Source organism: Phyllostomus hastatus, unplaced genomic scaffold, assembly GCF_019186645.2.
Source record: "Phyllostomus hastatus isolate PE091 unplaced genomic scaffold, TTU_PhHast_1.1 phas_contig_38, whole genome shotgun sequence".
In the NCBI taxonomy this organism is placed as follows: Eukaryota; Metazoa; Chordata; class Mammalia; order Chiroptera; family Phyllostomidae; genus Phyllostomus; species Phyllostomus hastatus.
In genome coordinates this window covers 25,144,085-25,164,450 of record NW_025333869.1, presented here as the reverse complement: position 1 = coordinate 25,164,450, position 20,366 = coordinate 25,144,085, and the positions used below count along the sequence as shown (strand labels likewise).

The following is a 20,366-nucleotide window of genomic DNA, read 5'->3' as shown; positions in this document are numbered from 1 at the left end:
AGGCCACTTTCAGCCATGGCAGATCATGCTGCATATTCGGAAAAGGAGCAGCAGGTGCTCTCAGGTCAAGGACAGTGAGCGGTCAGGAGCTCCCTCAGGGAAGGGGCACTTGGAGTGGGCCGGGGTTCGGACGGCAGTTTCAGAACAAAGGGATGATGCAATAGGCAATGAAAGGACAGGCTGGGTGCATCAGGGAGAAGTGGGTACAAGGCCACCAAGGCCAGCTGGGCTGTGCAGAGCCCGGACGCCAGGTGCTGGCCTGGAATGAATTCAGCAGCAGTGGGGCGCTCTGAAGGCTTTGGAGTGGAGGAAGATCATTGTAGCTGTTGGTTTGACTTCTTGCCCTGGGCCTCCTATGAGAGTCCTGGCCAGCAGCTGAAAGTGCTAATGTGTGCCTGTGGGTGAGATCCTGGCCGGGGGAGGGCAGCAGTGGGGTCAGAGGTGGGGGGCAGGGAGGCTACAGCACAGGTGAGGTGCTCACCTGAGCCTGGTCTGGCATTTCTTAGAGTTGCCAGACACAACATGGGAGCCACCCAGCCTGGCTGCAGGCCATCCCCGCCCCCCATCCCTGTAACCATCCGGCTGGCCTGTGGGAGCCCGGAAGTCACCCTGCAGGGGGACAGACTTGGCAGGAGGGAAGAGGTATTCACGACGTGAGGAAGACACTTGTTCTCCGTGCATAGGCCCCTGGACACTCCTCCAACCCTCTTCCTGAGGGGGCCGAAGGGCCACTGTCTGTGTGGCACTTGATTTGTCCATTGGTCTTTCGGTTGCTGAGGCATGTAGCAAGACTTGGGACGGAGGCGAAGATACTTTTCTTTTTTTCATTGCTTTTAGAGAGAGAGGAAGGGAGAGAGAGGAACATCAATTGGTTGTCTCCTGTACCTCTGGTGGTGGGGTGGGCAGGGGGAGTGGGAGGCAGTGGGGGAAGGTTGCACACCCCTGTGCCCGCACCTAGGCCGGGGATTGAACCTGCAACCTAGCTGTGTGCCCTGACTGGGAATCAAACCCAAAACCTTTGATATAGGGGTGACCTTCCAACCTACTGAGCCATACCCGCCAGAATGTGCCACGACACCTGGCATGGGCCAGGGATGGAGCCTGTCACTGGCCCCAACAGCGCCCTCTACTGGGCTGGCTGGCATTGCAGAGCTGCTGGTTTTAAAAACAGGGATTTGGAAGCCAACTCTCCCACTTACCCTTACTCAGTATCATGAGGCCTCTGTGTTAAAAGCAAAGAGCAGGGGACACGACGGTGCCCTCCTTACAGGGGTGTGGTCAAAACTGAACAGCATATGCATTAACACTGTTGCGTAGGTGTGGGTATAGCCCATGCAGCTGTAGATGAGAGAGACCAGGAACTGCCTGAGCTGCCTTATGTCCAGGCCCCATGACCCTGCCCAGCCCTCAGGGAGCCATAGCTTAATGGGGCAAGAAACACATCAGCTCACATCTTTGGCTCAAAGTGAGATCAAGGCTGGGAATATCACAGAGCCCGAACCCAGCCTCAGGGAGCCCGGGGAGACAGGAGCAGGCAAGCTGGGCAGAGGGTGGGAGCAGTCTTCAGAGATGGGGCAGCTCCAGGCAGGCGCCGGAGCCAGTCAGGCCCAGCCCGGTCAGGGACGAGGCTGGAGCCAGCAGCAAGGGCTGGAATCCAGGGCCGGACACACACTCAGAAGAGGCGGGACTGTCCCCGAGGACACCAGGAAGCCCTCCACACACAGGATGATTTGCTGCCTCCTCCCGGACACAGGGCCCCTCGCCCGGCCCCACCGCAGCCAGGCACTGGCCCCAGGGAGGCCCTACGTGCTGGCCATCCCCACCCCAGCAGGGGCACGGACGCAGCTTTTCATCTTATTATTCTGCTTCATGCATTTGAAAAATGAAATTTCTCCCTCTCCCCTTCACTGGGCATACATATTTCATATGGTCATTACATGGTGGCACTAAAGGACTCACAAATCTTCCCTGGTCACATCGGCGGCCTGGGCAGGCAGTGAGAGGACCCCAGGGAGAATGGTCAGTGTGGGCGCTGTGGCTGTGCCAGGCCACGGAGGGAGAAGGTAGAGAGTGGGGTGCAGGGGGAGAATGGCAGCACTGCTGCCTGCAGAGAGATAGTTCTATCTTGTCCCCAGGGGCCCGACACTTAATTTCCTTTGGCCTCAGCCACTCCAGGTCCCAGGGGGAAGAGTACTATGCAAGGGGACCTCAGGGGTCCTTCCCACCCTGACTGTCCAAGTGCCATTCTGGAGGGCCCCCAGAGTTTGGATGTGACTTTCAGAGGCAGAGAACCCCCTTACAATGTGCCCCAGGCCCCTCACTTTCTGCCCAGGCCCAGCCCCCTCTGTCTCCCCGGTCCCCTCTGTACTCCCTAGCCTCTCTCTCTCTGCCTTTTTCTGGTCCCCTTCCTTCTCTTTGCGCCTTCCACTCCATTTCCCTTTGAATCCTCTCTTCTCCTCGCCCTCGCCCCCATCTGTCCACCAACTCCCTTATTCCTCCCCACCCCTTCTTCTTACTCGTATTTATTCATTCATTTCCAAGCATTGGTGAAGCACCGCTCTGTGCCAGGCAGTGTCCCTGCCTGAAGATGAGCCTGGCAGATATGGCCCTGACCTCGTCGCTCTCCCAAACACTTGCATTTGACGATGAGAATGCTGAGGCCCCAGGGGTTACTGTTTTGTCACGCCATGACCTGGGCTGTTGACACTGCCTGGAACTTGGCCTGTCCTGGCTGTTGTGGCTCAGTTGGTTGGAGCATCATCCCATGACCAAAAGTTTGCAGGTTCGATTCCCATTCAGGACACATACCCAGGTTGCAGGTTCAATCCCCGGCCCCGGGCATGTATGGGAGGCAACCAATCGATATTTCTCTCTCACATGGATGCTTCTCTCTCTCCCTTCCTCACTCCCCCACTCCCCGCCTCTCTCTCTAAAAGCAACTTTCTAAAAAAATGTCCTTGAGTGAGGATTAAGAAAAGAAAGCCTTGGCCTGGGCCAGAGGAGATGTGTGGGAGAACCATGGGCTTGCTGTGGGCATTTCCTGGTGATGTCGGGAGCCTCCACTGGGTCTGGCAGTAATGACTTCTTGTTTTCCTCTTTGTAGGCAACGGACAATGATGTGGGCACCTTTGGGGAAGTCAACTACTTTTTCACCGATGACCCTGACCGGTGAGACCCTGCCCAGCTTCTTCACAGTGGATCGGACACTCCTCAGTGCCCTGGGAGGGCACCGCACCCACGGCTGGAGTGCCGGGCTGGGGTGGGAGCCCAAGGGCCCCGTGACTGGCTTGGCCCTGACTGTGGTGTGGTCTTGCTCAAGTCCCCCAAACTCCCTGGGGCATAGCTCCTCTGGCCCTCAAAAGACAGCATTTAAAGCCTTGAAACACCAATGACAGCACAGCAGCAGTGGCAGCCAGCATTTTCAAAGCCCTTACCATGTGTCAGGCTTTTTGCCAAGTGCTTTATGAGTATTATATGTTATCATTTTCCAAACTAAATGCTAGAGGAACCCAGTGCTAGGTACTAGCTTCATCCCCACTTTACAGATGAGGAAACTACAGCCCAAAGGGGCTCATTCTCTTGCTCAGAGCTGCGCAGCTGGCCGAGCACCCAGCATGTAGGGCCAGGGCTCTGCATGGGGTCTTCACCACCAGCACCCACAGCTTCTAACCATTAGGTAGGTGCCATGCCTCACCACCTGACCTATACCATATGCCAGCCTTTCCCTGTCACCTGCCATGGTCCTGGGCATCTCTTTCCCTTGTCTGCAGTTCGGCTGAGCCCAGGAGAAGCCCTCTCATTTTTAACATGATCGAAAGCCAAGTGGAATTCAGTGGGTAGGTCTGCTTCTAAGGCTGAAGGGTCTTGGGCACCTAGAAGCCCAGCAGAATGAGTGTGGCACTGGCAGTCTGTGTAAATGACCAGGAAGAAGCAGATTATTAGGTGCATTCCGGCTATTTGCTGCCACTATGCAATGGGGCCTCGAAATGGGAAGAAGGAGCAAGCAGTGGGACAGATGCACAGGGCACCCCAGTCCCTCAGGGGATCTGGGTCCAGCGACCTTGTCCTGCTCATCTTGGGTTTCCTCAGCTCTCCCCATCTCTGCGCCAGGGCTCTCCTGGTCTCGGAGCAAGGTCCTCCAGGCCTGGTGGCTGGCAGCTTTGCAATAGGTCAGGGCACACAGATGTCAGTTGACTGCTCAAGGGGCACCTGAGGGCGTGTTGAAAGGAGGCAGGTAGAGCGATGGTCTCACCGGACCTTGCTCCTCCCCAGGAGACATGTCAGGCTCAGCCCCTCAAGCAGAAGCCTAGGGCTAACCCCTGAGAGAGGACCAACCACACCTCCCCTTGCTGGATGCTCTGCTGCCTGTTGAAAATATTTTGGTGCAAAACCATCTGGATGGCAGATTTGTTTTATTCCTTAGATATGTGTGGGTGTTACTGAAATGTAATTGCTATAAACTTTATATGAAGGAAGACCCAAGAAAAACAGAATTACCTTCTGGAGGACAGGCCTTTGTAGTACAGGCTTCTTCCACTAGGTGGGTGTTCTAGGATCCCATCTGGATTGGTGCAGCAGCTGGTGGTGGTGTGAGAGGCTGCGTTCAGCTTCAGTGGATTTTTTTTGAAAACTCTTTCAACGTGTTTGCCCACTTCACAATGGGTGATTTATAAGTGCACCTGCCCATACCATGCTGAGTGTCCAGCAGTTTTTGACCAAAAAATGGCATGACCCCAATGCCCCAATCTCTCTATTCACCCAGTCTCACCCCAAGTGACTTTTTTTGTTTTCCTGGATGAAAAAAGTCCTCAAAGGGAAATGTTTTGCCAATGTGGAAGAGGTGAAACAAAACACAGCAGAGGCACTAACAGGCTTCAAAATCAATGAGTTCGTAAACTGTTTTGAGCAGTGGGAAAATGTCTCAATAGGTATAGTGCATCAAATGGAGAGAACTTTGGAGGTGACTGAAGTTGAAACATGTAAGAAGAAATACACAATTTTTATGAATAAATTCAATTTTGGGGGTCCCCCTCATACTTGTTTTAAGTGCACGGCATAGTGACTTGGTACTTGTACACACTGGGAATGGTCACCACGGTGAGTCAGGTTCACCTTTGTCTCCACACACTGTTACACATTTTTTTCTTGTGGTGAGAACTTTTAAGATCTACCCTCTTAGCAACTTTCGAATGTGCAATACGGTATTATTAACTATAGCCCCACACTGTCACTACATGCCCATGACTCAGTTACTGTGTAAGGGGAGTGTTGTGCCTTTTGATGACCGTCTAGTTTTCCTCTTTTCCACGTGGCTGTCCAGTTTTCCCAACACCATGTATTTCATATTCTCAGCTCCTTTGTTATGAATTAATTGACCACATAGGGGTGGATTTATTTCTGGACTCTGTTCTGTTCCATTGAGCTACATGTCTGTTTTTATGCTAATACTGTACAGCTTTGTAATACAGTTTGAAGTCACTTTGTCATTGTTTCTCAAGGTTGCTTTGTTTATTTGGGTCTTTTGTGGTTCCACATAAGTTTTAGGATTACTTGTTCTGTTTCTGTGAAACATGCCATTGGAATTTTGACGGGGATCGCAGTGCGTCTGTAGTTTGCTTCAGGAGGTATGGACATTTTAACTATGGATTCTTCCTGTCTGAGAGCACAGAGTGTCTTTCCAGTTCTTCGTGTCGTCTTTGACGGCCGTTGTCGGCATCTTACAGTTTCCAGTGTGCAAGTCTTTGACTTCCTTGGCTAAATTCGTTCCTAGTTATTTTCTGATGCAATTGTAAATGGGATTGTTTTCTTAATTTCTCTTTTTGACAGTTCATTATTAGCGTATAGAAATACAAAAGATTTTTTTTATCACTTCTTGGCCTTTTGGCTAAGATCAAGTGTAGAAATGCGAAAGATTTTTATATATTGATTTTGTATGCTGCAACTTTTCTGAATTTATTCTAATAGTCTTCTGGTGGTGTCTTTAGTGTCTTCTATATATAGTATCACATCCTCTGAAATAGTGACAGTCTTACTTCTTCCTTTCTCATTTGAATGATTTTTTCCCCTTACCTAAGTGCTGTGGCTAGGACTTCCAACAAATGGTAAGTTAAATAAAAGTGACGAGAGTGGACACCTTCGTCTTGTTTCTGATCTTAGAGGAAAAACTTTCAGCTTTTCGCCATTAAGTTTGATAGCTGTGGGCTTGTCATATGTGGCTTTCATTATACTGAGATACATCCCCTCCATACCCAGTCTATTGAGAGTTTTTCTCATAGGAGGATGTTGAATTTTGTCAAATGCTTTTCCTGTGTCTATTGAAATGATCATATCATTTTCATGCCTTAATGTTTCACCCTGTCAGTGTGTTTCCCACTGGCTCGTGGGTGCGGAAGCATCCTTGCATCTCTGGAGTAAACCCCACGTAATCATGGCGTGTGACCCCTTTCATGTATTGTTGAGTTTGGTTTGCTAATATTTTGTTGAAGATTTTTGTATCTGTGTTCATCAGGAGTATTAACCTGTTTTCTGTTTCTGTTTTCTTTGCTTGTAGTGGCCTTGTCTGGTTTTGGTATCAGGGTAATATTGGCCTCATAAACTGGGCTTGTAAGTGTTCCCTCCTGTTCTAACCCTGGAAGAGTTTGAGGAGGATTGGTGTTAATTCTTCTTTGAACGTTCGGTGGAATTTACCGGTGAGGCTGTCTGGTCCTCGACTTTTGTTTGTTGGGAGGTCTGTGACTACTGATTCAACTTTGTTAGTAGTTTATTTATCCAGATTTTCTGTTTCTTCTCAATCCAGTCTTGGTAGATTTTACATGTCCATTTCTTCCGCACTGTCCAATTTGTTGGCATGCGGTTGTATTTGTGCAGCGTCAGTTACAGGGATCCCGACCGTCACAGCTGCCTGACACCCACCTGGCCGGGAGGCAGGAGCTCCTGCTCACAGCAAAGCAGGGTCGTTCTCCCTGGGCCTCCTCTCTGAGAGAGTTGGCCACGCCTGTCCTTTCCATGCCTGACCGCTTCACCTCCCACACGCTCCTGCTTCCTGCCCACCCCCTCCCACCCGATCCCCCATGAGAAATGGATGCTCTTCTCAATAACGGCGAGTGGAAACGAAGGCAGACGTCAGGCTTCATTTGCGTGCTTGCGTCTATCTATCACTGCGGGCAAGGGCAGGCTGGCGAACGCGGACCCTGTCCATGGGCTACTTTACACCAGGGCGCTCCTTCCCTTCCTCCTCCTCACCCAACGCAGATTCTCTCTGGACAAGGACACCGGGCTGATCATGCTGATCGCCAAGCTGGACTATGAGCTCATCCAGCGCTTCACCTTGACGGTCATCGCCCGGGATGGGGGCGGTGAGGAGACCACAGGCCGAGTCAGGATCAACGTGCTGGACGTCAACGACAACGTGCCCACCTTCCAGAAGGACGCCTACGTGGGCGCCCTGAGAGAGAACGAGCCTTCTGTCACACAGCTGGTGCGGCTCCGGGTAAGACTTGGGGCTCCCTCCCGTTCCTCTCACTGCGACAATGTCCACACTGCCCAAGGCAACCCGCTGCCATTCACCTTATCCTTCTCTCCTCCTTCTTCTTGACTACTCCTTTGGGAAGCCGCTGCAAGAGAGGCCAACCTCCCGTCCGCAAAGAAATCTAGCCAGATTTGGGGGTCACACTCTCGGTCTGTGTGGGGCTTCCTCGTAGCATCACCTGTGTCCTTGGTTACCAAGGGCAGCCAGTGTCTGTCTCAGCTTAATGTCTGTCTGTGACATTCCAGGTCACCATTCAGCAAAAGGACACCCTCCTCCTCTCCCTTGGCATGTGCTGAGCAGTTTCTTGTGTAAGGGCCCCCATCCAAGCCCCTAAGAGGCTGCTTAGAACCAGGAACTGCTGTAGCTGGCAGGAGCCAGACACCACGGGTGCAACCCACTCGCAAGAAGAGGAACAGGTGGGAAGTGGCAGGCCCCAGAAGGCACGGGAATCGGCAGAGTAGGAGAGACATGGCTAGAGCTCAGGACTCCGCACTCCAAGTCCCCCTGCAGGGAGTTCCCACCACGTTCCGAGGATGTCCGACCATGAGTCGTCTCAATGTTTTCACGTCCCTTCCTCACTCGGCCCACCCGTGGTGACTGTACCCAGAGCCTCCATTTAGAACTTGTTTCTGAAGCAAGGTGGAGGAGGTGGGCAAGGCGGACACACAGAAAGCAGGACCACGTGTGCACCTGACATCAGCCATGGCTCTCCACAGGACCCCGCTCTCCCTCTCCTCCCCACCCACTCAGCTCCTGTTGCACCCCGAGTGGGGTGGGGGGGCACCCCTTAGGGTCTCTGCAGTCAGACATCTGCAAAGAAGCTACTTAATGCAGCCACACCGGAAGACAGTCAAGGGGAAGAAGGATCTGACCCCATTCCAGTGCCTTCTTCCCTCCTAGCATTCATGCAACATGTGTTTATTAGTCCAAACAGCAGCGCATCCAAACCCCATGCTAGACTCTGCGTATGCAGTCGCAATCCAGAGATACAAGATTCCTGCAAGCAGAGAATGACCAATCTGAGCAAGGCAGGCAGAAATTAAACAAGGAGTTGGGGGGAGCAGATGGGGTGCAGAGCACGGGGCTCTACCCCAGTCTGGAGATCAGGGAAGGCCCCTGTGGGTGGGATATGCAAGCTGGGGCCAAAGGGGCTGGGAGATGGTCATGCCAGGGATGGTGGAGACCCTGTCCATCCCCTGGGGGCGGCCTGGCCTTTTCCTCTTCTCCCCAGGCCGCCAGCCTGCCCTCTAGCTTCCCCAGGGTAGCTCCACACCCCAACATGACAGGTGTCTGCTGGGAGCCAGAAAGGCAAGGAGGAGACACCAAAAAGGGGGTGCCGAGAGGAACCAGCCCTCCCTGTGACCCACCTTCTTTTGGTCCCGGCCACTAAGGGCTCACAGGGCCCTGTCCATCCTCTTCCAGGCGACAGATGAAGACTCTCCGCCCAACAACCAGATCACCTATAGCATCGTCTACGCCTCTGCCTTTGGCAGCTACTTCGACATCAGCGTGTATGAGGGCTATGGAGGTAGGTGGGGGGCAGGGCTGGGGGCCCAGTAGGAGGAGGAGGGTTGGCAGGCAGGAGTGGGGTTTCTCATTCACTAAGGAGAAGGCCCTTCTGTCTCCCAGACACCCTGGAGCACTGGGAAATTTCCCCACAGCTCCTGTGGCACGGGGTCACCCTTCCGTACGATCAAGATCTATAGGGGGAACCCCCAAAAAACAAAGTTATCTTCTGGAGCGTGAGCCCCTTGTAGTACAGGCTTCCATCACTAAGTGAGTGTTCTAGGAGCCCATCTGGATCGGTGCACTAGCTGGTATTGTTGTGAGAGGCTGCGTTTGGCTTCAGTGGATTTTTTTAAGACTCCTTCAGTGTGTTTGCCCATTTCGTGGTGGGTGATTTACAAACACACCTGCCCACACCACACTGAGTGTCCAGCAGTGTTTGACCAAGAATGGCATGGCCCCTGTGCCCCACCCTCCCTATTCACCCAGTCTCACCCCAAGTGACATTTTCTGTTTTGTTTTCCCTGATGAAAAAAGTCCTCAAAGGGAAACATTTTGCCAATGTGGAAGATATGAAACAAAAAACAGCAGAAGCACTAAAAGGACAGTCGTTGATCAAAATTAACGAGTTCAAAACTGCTTTGAGTAGTGGGAAAAAGTCTCAATAGGTGTGTTCATCAAATAGAGAGTACTGGGAAGGTGACTGAAGTTTAAACATGTAAAAATAAATACACAGTTTTTTATAAATAAATTCAGGGTTTTTGGGGTCCCCCCCTTGTGTGTCTCACATCAGCCATATCTCTCTCCGGTCTTAGGCCCATGGCCAGCCAGGCATCTGCTGTTCCCTCGGTCTGGTGGACGCCTACTCCTCACCAAGTCTTCCCCGGCAGATCGGGGTGGGGGCGCAGGCTCATTAGCCAAGTTTCCCCATCCTGCGGGCACACCACAGCCACCTCCTGCCCTTCCCAGACCTCAGCCCTTCCCTGCCTGGCCCAGGAGCAGTTCCACACTGTGGACCCTGCCCTGCTGTGAGTCCTGGTCCCTACAGCCCATGAAGGGAATGGCAGCGGCAACCTCAAACTCCAAGATCCCAAAAGACCCCCTTTTTTTCAGTTGAAGCAACGGGCTCAGAGAAAGAGAACAGCTGCCCCAGGTCACACAGCGAAGCAGTGCAGAGAGGCCCCTGTGATCTGGCTCTTGGTTGCCTCTCCAGCCTTGTCTTTCAGCACATCCCCACCCACCACCAGAATCCAGCATCTTCCAACCCCTCGCCACCCTGTCCCTTTGCAGTGGTCACTTCCATGTCTCTGCAGAGTCCGTTCCTTTTGCTCTGCCTCCCTGTAACCTCTATCTAGCTTCAAGGGCTCCTTTGGATATCTCCTCTTCCAGGAAGTTTCCCTAATGCTTGGAGAGGTGTGTCAGGTGCCCCCGAGGCAGAAGGGGCGAGCACTGGATGACTCCACGTCCCGTGCTCACTCCTCCTCCCACCCCACAGTTCTGTCAGAGAAACGCAATCATATAAGTTAGTCCTGGCTCCGGAGGCTGCAGCCTGATGTTCTCTATCAAATCTGCCCCCTTAAAGAATGTGACAGTTTCACGTCTCCACCCACCCTCACACCTCACCTCCCTCTCAGCTGGAAGGACCTCCCTTAGGTTTTATATTACTGAAGCAATAATTTGATTTCTGTTTTCCAAATAGAAAGTAGCAATTTAATATTGTTGCAGTGCCTTTGCAGACTACCCATGCCCCCACTCCCGAGCCAACATGCCTTCCCATCCCAAACTGAGATCAGTGGCTTAGCACAAAAGGGTATTCGGGGCCAGAATTCAGGCTGTGCGGGGAGGTGGGGGTGGGGTGGCGGGCCAAAGCAGTTGCTTGAGCTCTGCCCCCCCCCCCCCACCCAGATCCCGCCTCTCCACTTCTGTCCGCCCTTGGTGTTCGGGGTCTTCACCCACCTTCTAGCAGAGTTCTGCTGAGGGTAAAACCTGCAACACCACCCCCTGAGTGTCCTCCCTAGGGGTCTAAACAGTGCCCAGAGCGGCCACTGGACAAGCATGAAGAGCCTGAAGGATAAATCGGGGAGGGAGAGAGAGAAGAGAAATGGGGATAAAGGCAACGAGAGGAACAGACGGGACCAGAGGAGACCGGGGAGGGAGCTGCCTCTGTACCCCTCCGTCTGCCCCGCCCCAGGCAACCCCAACACTGGGCAATAAGTGGGCGAGCTGCTTATTGTGAGGGTGTCAGGAGCAGTACCAGGGACGGGAGTCGAGAGCCTGGGGCAGGACCCTGTCTTCAGGCTGATGGGGAGTCAGGTGAGCGGGTGAGACAGACAGACAGACAGACAGACAAGTAGGAGTAATGCCTACCAGGGAAAAGCCTGGACTCTGGATTCAGACGAACCTGGGCTCAAATTCTGGCTCTGTTGTGTTCCTAGCTGTGTGTCTTTGGTTAAGTTACCAAACCTCTCTGACCTTGCTTTCTCCATCTGTAAGTCGGGCTTACTTTACCACCAGAGTAGTTACACCTGGCGACTCAGCACTGGGCCTGGCACACGTCGGGCAGTCAGTGCACCTGGGCCAAGTTTATGAAACTCCAGGAGTTCAGAGGCAGGAGGGGAAAACAAGGCAGAGCTTGCCCAGTGATGCTTGCTGTTCCCTCTCTGCCCCAAGGGAAGCCCTGGCTGGGTGGGGGTCTGAGGCCTGCTTACGGGGGCCCTGGGGGCCTGTTCCTGTCATTTCAGTGATCAGTGTGAGCCGCCCCCTGGATTATGAACAGATACCCAATGGACTGATTTATCTGACGGTCATGGCCAAGGACGCTGGCAACCCGCCTCTGAACAGTACTGTCCCCGTCACCATCGAGGTGTTTGTAAGTACCCAGGGGTGGTAGGTGCTCCCCAGGGTGTGAGGGGCTCTGCCTGAACCCTGTGTGCCCAGATCCTGGACTGTCCCACGACTCAGGGGCTTCCCAAAGCTGCCCTAGCAAACCCAGCTGCTTGGCCAGGGGAAGCCCGCGTCCTGGAATGTAAGAAGAGCCTAACTTTCCTGCTCTAACTTCGTTCAAGGGCCTCAGGACACCCTCTTGGGGGGACAGGTGCTGGGAGGAAATGTCACGGGGTTCCCTCATTTATAGCCACATTCTGTGAAGTCCGAGGGAATTCCTGGAAGGCCATCTTCTCTCCCGCCCCCATTTTCTCTCTGTCTCCCTCTTTCTTTTTCACGTCCTTTTTCTACTCCTCTGAAGCTCTCAAGGGGCCTGAAACCAAACCACAGCTTGTCTGACATGAATATCATGCACACTTTAGTGCTTTTCACACCTGAAATGATCAGTCTCTGAATCTATCTCCACAGCGGTTCGCTGGCCCCTCGCAGCTCCCCCAGCCAGCCCGGGAACGAGACAGTGGTGACAACAGGCCTTTCCCTGGAGACCCTCTAACACTGCACACACACACGCATAATGCCCCCATTCCGTAAAGGCTGCTGCCTGCAGGCGGTGGCGAGCACGTGTTGATGGAGAGTTAGCACATTACCGATTCTGGGAGGATTGGATCAGAGTGTCAGGTTAAGAGACGTGCTGTGATCTGACGTGTGCTCAGGAAAGCATCTCACCCACAGCGGGCCTGCCGGGCAACCTTCCTGTCCTGGCTGGCTCTGCTGGCAGCGCCTGGTGTGCCCGACACTCAGCTCTGACAAGCCTCGTCCTCCCCACCTGAGGCTGAGGCTCCAGGGCCAGCTCCCAAGTGGAAAGGCCCTCGTCTGGGCAGGGGACCCTACTTGATTGCAGGATAGGACGGGGCTGGCAGTGATGGAGAAGTCGAGGTGAAGCACGTGGGAGCAGGATTTAGGGGTGGCCTGGGCGGTCGAGGCAGTGCGGAACCAGATCCCGCAGAGGGAAGGGCAGGGAGCCCGGGCTTCCGTCTGGCAGTCGGGCCTCAGGCAGCGGCAGCGCAGGGCGGGGAGAGCAGGGCCACAGAAGCCTGAACGCCCCCTGCCGTCAGCCTGCAGCCTCCGCTGGGAAGCCCTGGGGTCCCACCAGGAGGTGGCAAGTGCTCCCTGCCAGTCATAGCCATGTCCTGGTGTTCTTTATAGATTCATTTTTCTGTCACAGTTGACCTACAATAATACATGGGTTTTGGGTGTACAACATAGAGATTAGTAATCTATGTTAGGGGTTCCAGTCTTTTGGCGTCTCTGGGCCACACGGGAAGAAGAAGAGTTGTCTTGGGCTACACATTAAATACACAAACACTAATGACAACTGATGAGCAAAAAACAGGTTTTAGGTAAACTTACGATTTTGTGTTGGGCCACATTCACAGCCATCCTGGGCCAACTGTGGCCCGCGGGCCGCAAGTTGGACACCCCTTGTAGACATCTATGTAACTTACGAGGTGATCGCCCCAGTGAGTCCAGTACCCACGTGACAGCATCCATAGTTGTTACAACATCACTGACCACATTCCCTGAAAGCTGTCCTGAGGGTCAGAAGAGGCTCCGCACGCTCCCTCTGGGTCTTCTCTGGCCCCCTGGCAGGAGGAGGGTCTGGCAGCACAGACAGGTGCCCCTTGGCCGTGCGTGAGCAGAGCCTCTCCAGCAGCACTTTTGGATGGTGTAGCCACTTGTGTCTTAGGACCGTACTTGAAAAGGTCAGCGCCTTTGGGTTGATTTTGCACGTGGGTGATTTTTAAGTAGCTGTCGCTTATCTAAGCTGCCTCCTCCCTCACCACGCAGTTGACGGCAGCTCTTCCTGGACAGGGTGGGGGTGGGGAGAGTCAGATCAAAGCGACAGGGTTCTGGAAGAAGGAGGGGTGTGTGAGAGGGGCCAGGTGATTCCTTTTCATCCACTGCTTGTTGGTTTTTAATAAAGAAGTCAAACTCGGTTTGTAGATTTCCCATTAGGGGACAATAAGCTTTTGTAGAGGGAGCCACTGAATTAGAACTAATAGCAAATGCAGCGCCAGGATCCGGGGAAATATCACCGCTAATAAGTTTCTGGCTCATGCTCTGTCACTGACATTCTCGGTGCCGTTTCGTGCAGCCAAGCAGAAGGCTTAAATCGGCACAATATGGGGCACTTGTGCCGCACCGGGGGACACCCAGGCAGGCCGTTGGGGCATTAGACGACCCTGGGGCATTAGATAACCGGCGAGCCCTCCCACAGCCAGCTCACTGAGACTGGGGGGACAGATAGGTCAGCATCGGCCAGTGTGCAGCCCAGAGCCGGGGACCAGATGGGGAAGGAAGAGCGTTCCCTCCCTGGCACTCACAGTCCCAGTGGGATGGGATCTCTACCCTCCCAAGGGGTGGACTGCCAGATATCATGCCTCCCTCACTTTCATGTTGGTTCAGCCAGAAGTTACTCCAGCAAGAGGGGTTTGCTACAGGAGTTTTCCTCTTAGGAGCTCCAGTTCCGGGGCAAATGAGGCCCTGGGAGACTGTATTTGTACTGGGCTTGTGAGGAATGGGGAGAGGGCTCTGAGTCAGGGGAAGGGGGGCGTGCAGGGAAGCTTTCTCCAAGAGGGGAACAGGGATGAATTCTTGTTGAGTAATTGCAAAAGGCACTGGATGGGGATGAGACACTTAAAGGGTAGGAAAGTCTCCCCTGATAGTGGAGAGAGATGGGTGTGGAGGAGCAGGAGGAGACAGAGGCGGCAGCTGGGCACCCCCCCACCCCCACTTGTTCGGCGCCTCAGCCCAGCCCCAGCCCCTGGCCCACTCTCGCTCTCACCTGGCCATTGGTGGAGGCTGGCGGAGGAGGGATTGCTTCAGAAGGGAAGGCGGTAGTCCTGGGCTGGGATCTGCCGGGGATGGTGGAACCGTGTTTGTGTATGCGCAGTGGGGCCGGGAGGGCGGGCTGGAAACCACCTGCCCCTGCCCGCGTGCGTCAGTGTCTTCTGGGTTGCGCCACTCCTTTCTCCCTTCATTTCCAGGCGGGTCCCTAGAGCTCTCCACCATCATCTTGGCAGAGCTGGGGGAGAAGGCACGGTGGGCACAGCCATCATGGGGGCCGGCGAGCTAGAGGTGGGGGACCTGGAGTGAGCTCGGCACTCACCTGGAAGGCCGACCAGAGACCTGGGGAGCTGGGAGCTTTAGGCAGTTGCAACTTCTGCCTTCTTCCTCCATCTCCCCAGTTCTCACCATCCCTTCCCAGCCCCACATATTTCCCCAGGGCCTTGAACTATAGCCTAGCCAAGGGCCTGGCCCCCACGTGACACCCGACCTGGCTCCGGTCATGCAGTGGGGCCAGGGTGCCTCAGCGTCAGCCATTCCCAGCCTCGCCCTGGTGCCAGCCCGGGACAGCTGACCAGCCCCTGATGGCCCCCCTGGCTCCTGCCACCTGTCTGTCTCCCTTCCAGGACGAGAATGACAACCCTCCCACCTTCAGCAAGCCTGCCTACTTCGTCTCCGTGGTGGAGAGCATCATGGCAGGTACGAGCCCAGGCGGGGGGTAGGGGGGCGGCTCCCATAGCATGCAGACCTGATGTCACACACAGATGCAGGAGGACAATGGCCCTGCCTGTCTGTTCCTCATGACCAGTGAGGGGAGCCTTTGACATGTCCCGTTATCTGCCAGCCAACAGTTACTTGCAGAGCACCTACTGTGTGCAGATGCTCTGCTAGGCACTTGGTCTCTGCTGCTTTGCAGCTTTAGTCTAGCAGGGGAAACAATAATGACAGGCGATTAATTCAACAGCCTTAGTGAAGCAAACGTGTGCAGAGAGTTCTGGGATTATAAGGCTATGGGAAGGTCTATGGGCCATGATGGTCAAACAGGTGACCTTGGAGGGTAGCGTGTGATCCAACGTGAGGACACATCTAAGGTGCCAGGGCTCAGCTTGCAGACCCAGGGTCATTAGACCCACATGCGGGATCCAGGCTGGCAGCTTCATCATTTCACCCAGAATGGACATTCTGTAGGGAGAATGTCAGGAATTCCTGTGGCAGCTAGAAGAGTCAGGAAGAGCTGGAAGAGTCAGGGTCAGCTAGACTCAGGGGACAGCTGGAAGAGACAGGAACATCTGACAGAATCTGGAACAGCTGCAGGAGTCAGGAACAGCTGGAGGAGTCAGGAACAGCTGAAGAAATCAGGAACAGCCATGTCAGGGACAGCTGGAGGAGTCAGGAACAGCTGCAGGAGTCAGGGACAGCTGCAGGAGTCAAGGACAGCTGGAGGAGTCAGGAACAGCTGCAGGAGTCAGGGACAGCCGTGTCAGGGGCAGCTGGAGGGCAACCTTCCTCGGCACCCTGAGCCTTCTGCAGAGAGCCTCCTGGCACCTCCCCAGTGTCTGGTGATTTGCTGGGTGGGTGCCAGACCGTGCCCACTCTACCCTTCCCTGTCCTGACTCAGGTATCCCCTGAGGAATGTCACTGCTGAAGCGGTCCCCTGCATTTCCACCATCCCAGAGATTCTGCCAAGGAGAAGCCTCCGTCATAGCACTTAATCCTCTTCAAAGTTGAATATGCTCAGATAAAGTGAAGTGTCAGGGCCCATCTATCTGTCCTCCTGCCAAGGACAGGAGGTCAAATCAGAGGCCCCACAGCTACCTGGAAGGGGTCAGAATGACCCCCTGTGCCACAGCACGCTGCCTGGCCCCTTATGCCCCCGGGGACGGCTGACTCCTCAGCACAGTGGTAACCACAGCCTGCACCCTGCATGCTTTCTTCATCCGCCGGGTCCTCACCAGCAGCCCCACAAACGGGCTCCATAGTTAGACCCATCGTACGGAGTGAGAGGCTGAGGCTCAGATAGGTCAGGGCACTTGTCAGAGATCCTGCCGGACTCCAGCCTGGCTGTAGTGACTCTAGAGACCTGAACGCTGAACCTCCCCGCCGCTCCACCAGAACTGGTGGCTGGGTGGCAGGAGGGCGCCGGGAGCCCTGGCCGGCTCAGCCACAGGACTAGCTGTTCTCGGGGTCTGGCCAGGGCAGCTGGAAAGGCCGATTCCCTGACCCAGGATCCCACAGAGAAAGAAATGAAGGTGAGGACATCAGCTGAACATTAAATACAAAATAAAACCCCTTATAAATTCCCCTTGTGAACAAGATGAGACCAAAATTGAATATAATAAAGGTAGAATAATTTAATATGGAGCTTTGTTTCTTTTTAACTCCAAGTCAAAGTTGGTCAGTCTGAGTGTATTTAAGTGGTAGCCAGGCAGGGAGGGCTGGGGGAGGGGCAGCAGTGAGCAGCAGATGCCACACACACACACACACACACACACACACACACACACACACACACACACACACACACACACACACACACACACACACACACACCCCGCCCCCCCTTGCCTCCCCGCAGGAGCCACGGTGCTGTTCCTGAACGCCACGGACCTGGACGGCTCCCGGGAGTACGGCCAGGACTCCATCATCTACTCCTTGGAGGGCTCCTCCCTGTTTCGGATCAGCGCCCGCTCAGGTGAGCCCCGCCCGGCCCTGTGTCTGCGCCCGCAGCTGGCAGTGCCCAGCTGGGGGCCGCCTCCCTCTTGCAGGGCCCGCATTTCCGAGCAAGCCAGCTTCCAGCGCCTGGTTTCATCCCCGAAGTGTTCGTTTAAGTGAGATTACTGATCCTACCCCCTCAAAAAAATCCCAACATAAATCTATCCACTAAGAAATGCCTCTCAAGGGTGACAAGTCTTGTCATGTTTAAAATGTGTCCCATTTCACATGCCATTCTCCAGGGACGCCTTTCTTCAAGCCTACATGTCCCCTCCCTCAGCTGGCGACCTCGTTCTTGAGTCCTGACTCCTCTCCCTGCCAGTGTGTGTGCCTCGGTTTCCCCACCTAAAAATGATGATGATCAATTGTGAGAATCCAGTGAGTCACTTAGGGGACAGTCCTAAAGCGGTCCCTCACATAGGAGCACTAACACAATTAGGTTGTTATCATGATTCTTCTGTTCTCCTCACCCAGGGCCCACAGCCCTGGCTCTCTGCGCAGAGGTGTACCTCTCCTTTCTTCATTGCACTGTATGTCGCCCTCCAGCTCTTGCTCCTCCTCGAAGCTGGGAGGGAATTGGGGCAGAAAGAAGCAGTGAGAGACCCCAGGCTTTTCATCCAGAAGCTGGAGAGGAACACTCATGTGTTCATTCAGATACCAGTGGGAGTCTGCCAGTGCTGCACTGGGCGCCGGGCTGCAGGACAGAGTGAAACAAGGCCCAGCCCTCCAAGTTCTAAGTCAGCTGAGCGGGCACATGGGTGTCTACACCTCGGTACCTGCTTCTGCATGATGTAAGGGGCTGCAGGTGCCAGACAAGCCAACCCCGAATCTCAGTGGCTCAACACAACAGGAATTCTAACTCTACAGCCGTCCAGTGCCATGCTCAGGGGACAGGCTTCCACGTGGTGATTCTGGGACCCAGGTCCCTCCTGTGTAGTGGTCCAAGGTCACTGCAGGAGGGAAAAGGGAGCATGGAGCATTGTGTAAGGAGATGCTTACGGGCCAGACCTGGAGGCGACGCACATCATTTGTGCCCACATCCTATTGGCCAGAACAAGGTAATGGTCCTGCCTAGATGCAAGGAAGGCCGGAACACAGTCCGTGGCCCAACAGCTACTTCGCAGCAATCTTTCTAGCCTGGGAAGGGAGCGGCATCCTTTGGCGAACATTGCCCTCTCTGCCAGGGGTGGTCAGGGGCCGGTGGGGCACTACCTCTTCCTGTCACCACTGCCTTCCTGATCGAAGTCTGCCTTCAGTCCCTTTGATCCCTTTCCCGGGGGCTGGGGGAGCAGACGGCTGTGCTGATGTGTGCCAAGGCTGAACACCGGAGGGCCACCCTCAGCCTGTCTCTCCACCTCTGACAGAACAGAGGGGGTCCGCTCGCAGGAGCGTCGCCCTCAGCGGACCCCCACTTTTGGGGGGCCCTGAGGAGGAGCAGGGGCACTAGCCAGGTGCTCAGCGCTGTTGTCAGCTCTGACGAGATCATCCCTTTTCACTTTCCTCACCACCCTGTGAGGCAGATGCTAGCATTATCCCCGTTTACCAGACGAGGAAACCCAGGCACAGGAGAAGGTAACTTGACTGAGGGCTCGCAGAGCCTGAACTGCTGACTCCAGAGCGCAGACTTGAACTGCTTCATTGTCAAAAGCCACGTCAGAGTCTCACGCCGCCCCCCAGGTACCGCGGCGGGCACATTGACCTTTCAGCGCCCCGCCCCTCCTCCCCACCCGGGGACCCCACCTCCACCCCAGGGCTTCCAGTAACGACGAGGACGTTTTCCTGCTGCTCCTTCAGTTCCAAAGGTGTAAGCATTTTCCTCTGAGCTCTTGGGTCCCATTAGCCAAGCCCACTTCACAAAGGCGGCCTTAATTGGATCTAATTCCCCAGACAAGAAGAGCCATCTATCATGCCAACAAGTTCATGTTTAAAACTTTTTAGAGATTAATTTCTCCCTCGCCCTGCCAATTAGTCGACACCACCCCACCAAGGATCACGTCCAGGTGGGCAGACCTCGGCCAGGCTTTCGTTCCAGGCCTTACCCCTGCGCTGCCCCATCCCCCACCCCCACCGGAGGGCCACCCTCAGCCTGTCTCCCTTCTGGGCCCTGCACAGGCCCAAGGGCAGGCCAGCATAGAGGGGAGGACGATGTGACAGTGGAAGGGGTCCCAGCACCATCTGGCGCAGCTCCCTTATTCCACGATAGATAAACCAAGCACAGAGAAGCCACTGGCCTCAGGTCACACAGCTCAGGCAGTGGGATAAAAAGTCTCTGGCTTGGAGAACTCTCACAGAAGAAAACAAGCCTCTTCTGAGTGTGGGGAGCTTCACCTACAGTCATTGAATCCTCACCACAGCTCAGATACAAAGGCACACTCATCTTCATCATGCAAATGAGAAAACCGACGCTCAAAGAAATTAAGTCACTTTCCCAAGGCCCTGGAACGGGCTGTGATCCAAATTCAGACCTGAATCTCGCTGTCCTCACAGCACAGGCACTTCCCCATGGCCCAGGCGAGTGGCAAGTGGCCCAGCTACCACCGTGTGCTGAGGCCAGCGGGCACTGGCGCACACCTGCTGGGATCACCAGCAGCAGCACCTCTTCCCGCTGCCATGTTCAATGCCATCAAGTTGGTAGTTTATTTCATTAGCATATTTTATTGGTTATGCTATTACAGTTGTCCCATTTTTTCTCCCCTTTATCCCCCTCCACCCCACCTCCCACCAGCATTCCCCCCTTGAGTTCATATCCATGGGTCATACATATAAGTTCTTTGGCTTCTCCATTTCCCATATTATTCTTAACCTCCCCCTGTCTATGTTGTACCTACCACTTATGCTTCTTATTCCCTGTACCTTTTCCTACATTCTCCCCCCTCCCCCTTACCACTAA

The 20,366-nt window shown here is 54.5% G+C and overlaps 1 protein-coding gene and 1 pseudogene across 1 annotated transcript in view; both read left to right on the top strand.

Moving 5' to 3' along the window:
* CDH23 (cadherin related 23) overlaps positions 1-20,366 on the top strand; it is a 412,088-nt gene that overhangs the window by 274,269 nt on the left and 117,453 nt on the right. Inside the window, exons 14-19 of the mRNA XM_045841835.1 lie at positions 3,104-3,168; positions 7,252-7,489; positions 8,951-9,056; positions 11,776-11,903; positions 15,391-15,463; positions 17,340-17,456. Coding sequence (XP_045697791.1) covers positions 3,104-3,168; positions 7,252-7,489; positions 8,951-9,056; positions 11,776-11,903; positions 15,391-15,463; positions 17,340-17,456 — 727 coding nt within the window. The remainder of the gene's footprint in view (positions 1-3,103; positions 3,169-7,251; positions 7,490-8,950; positions 9,057-11,775; positions 11,904-15,390; positions 15,464-17,339; positions 17,457-20,366) is intronic.
* Positions 5,865-6,013, top strand: LOC123821212 (annotated as a pseudogene).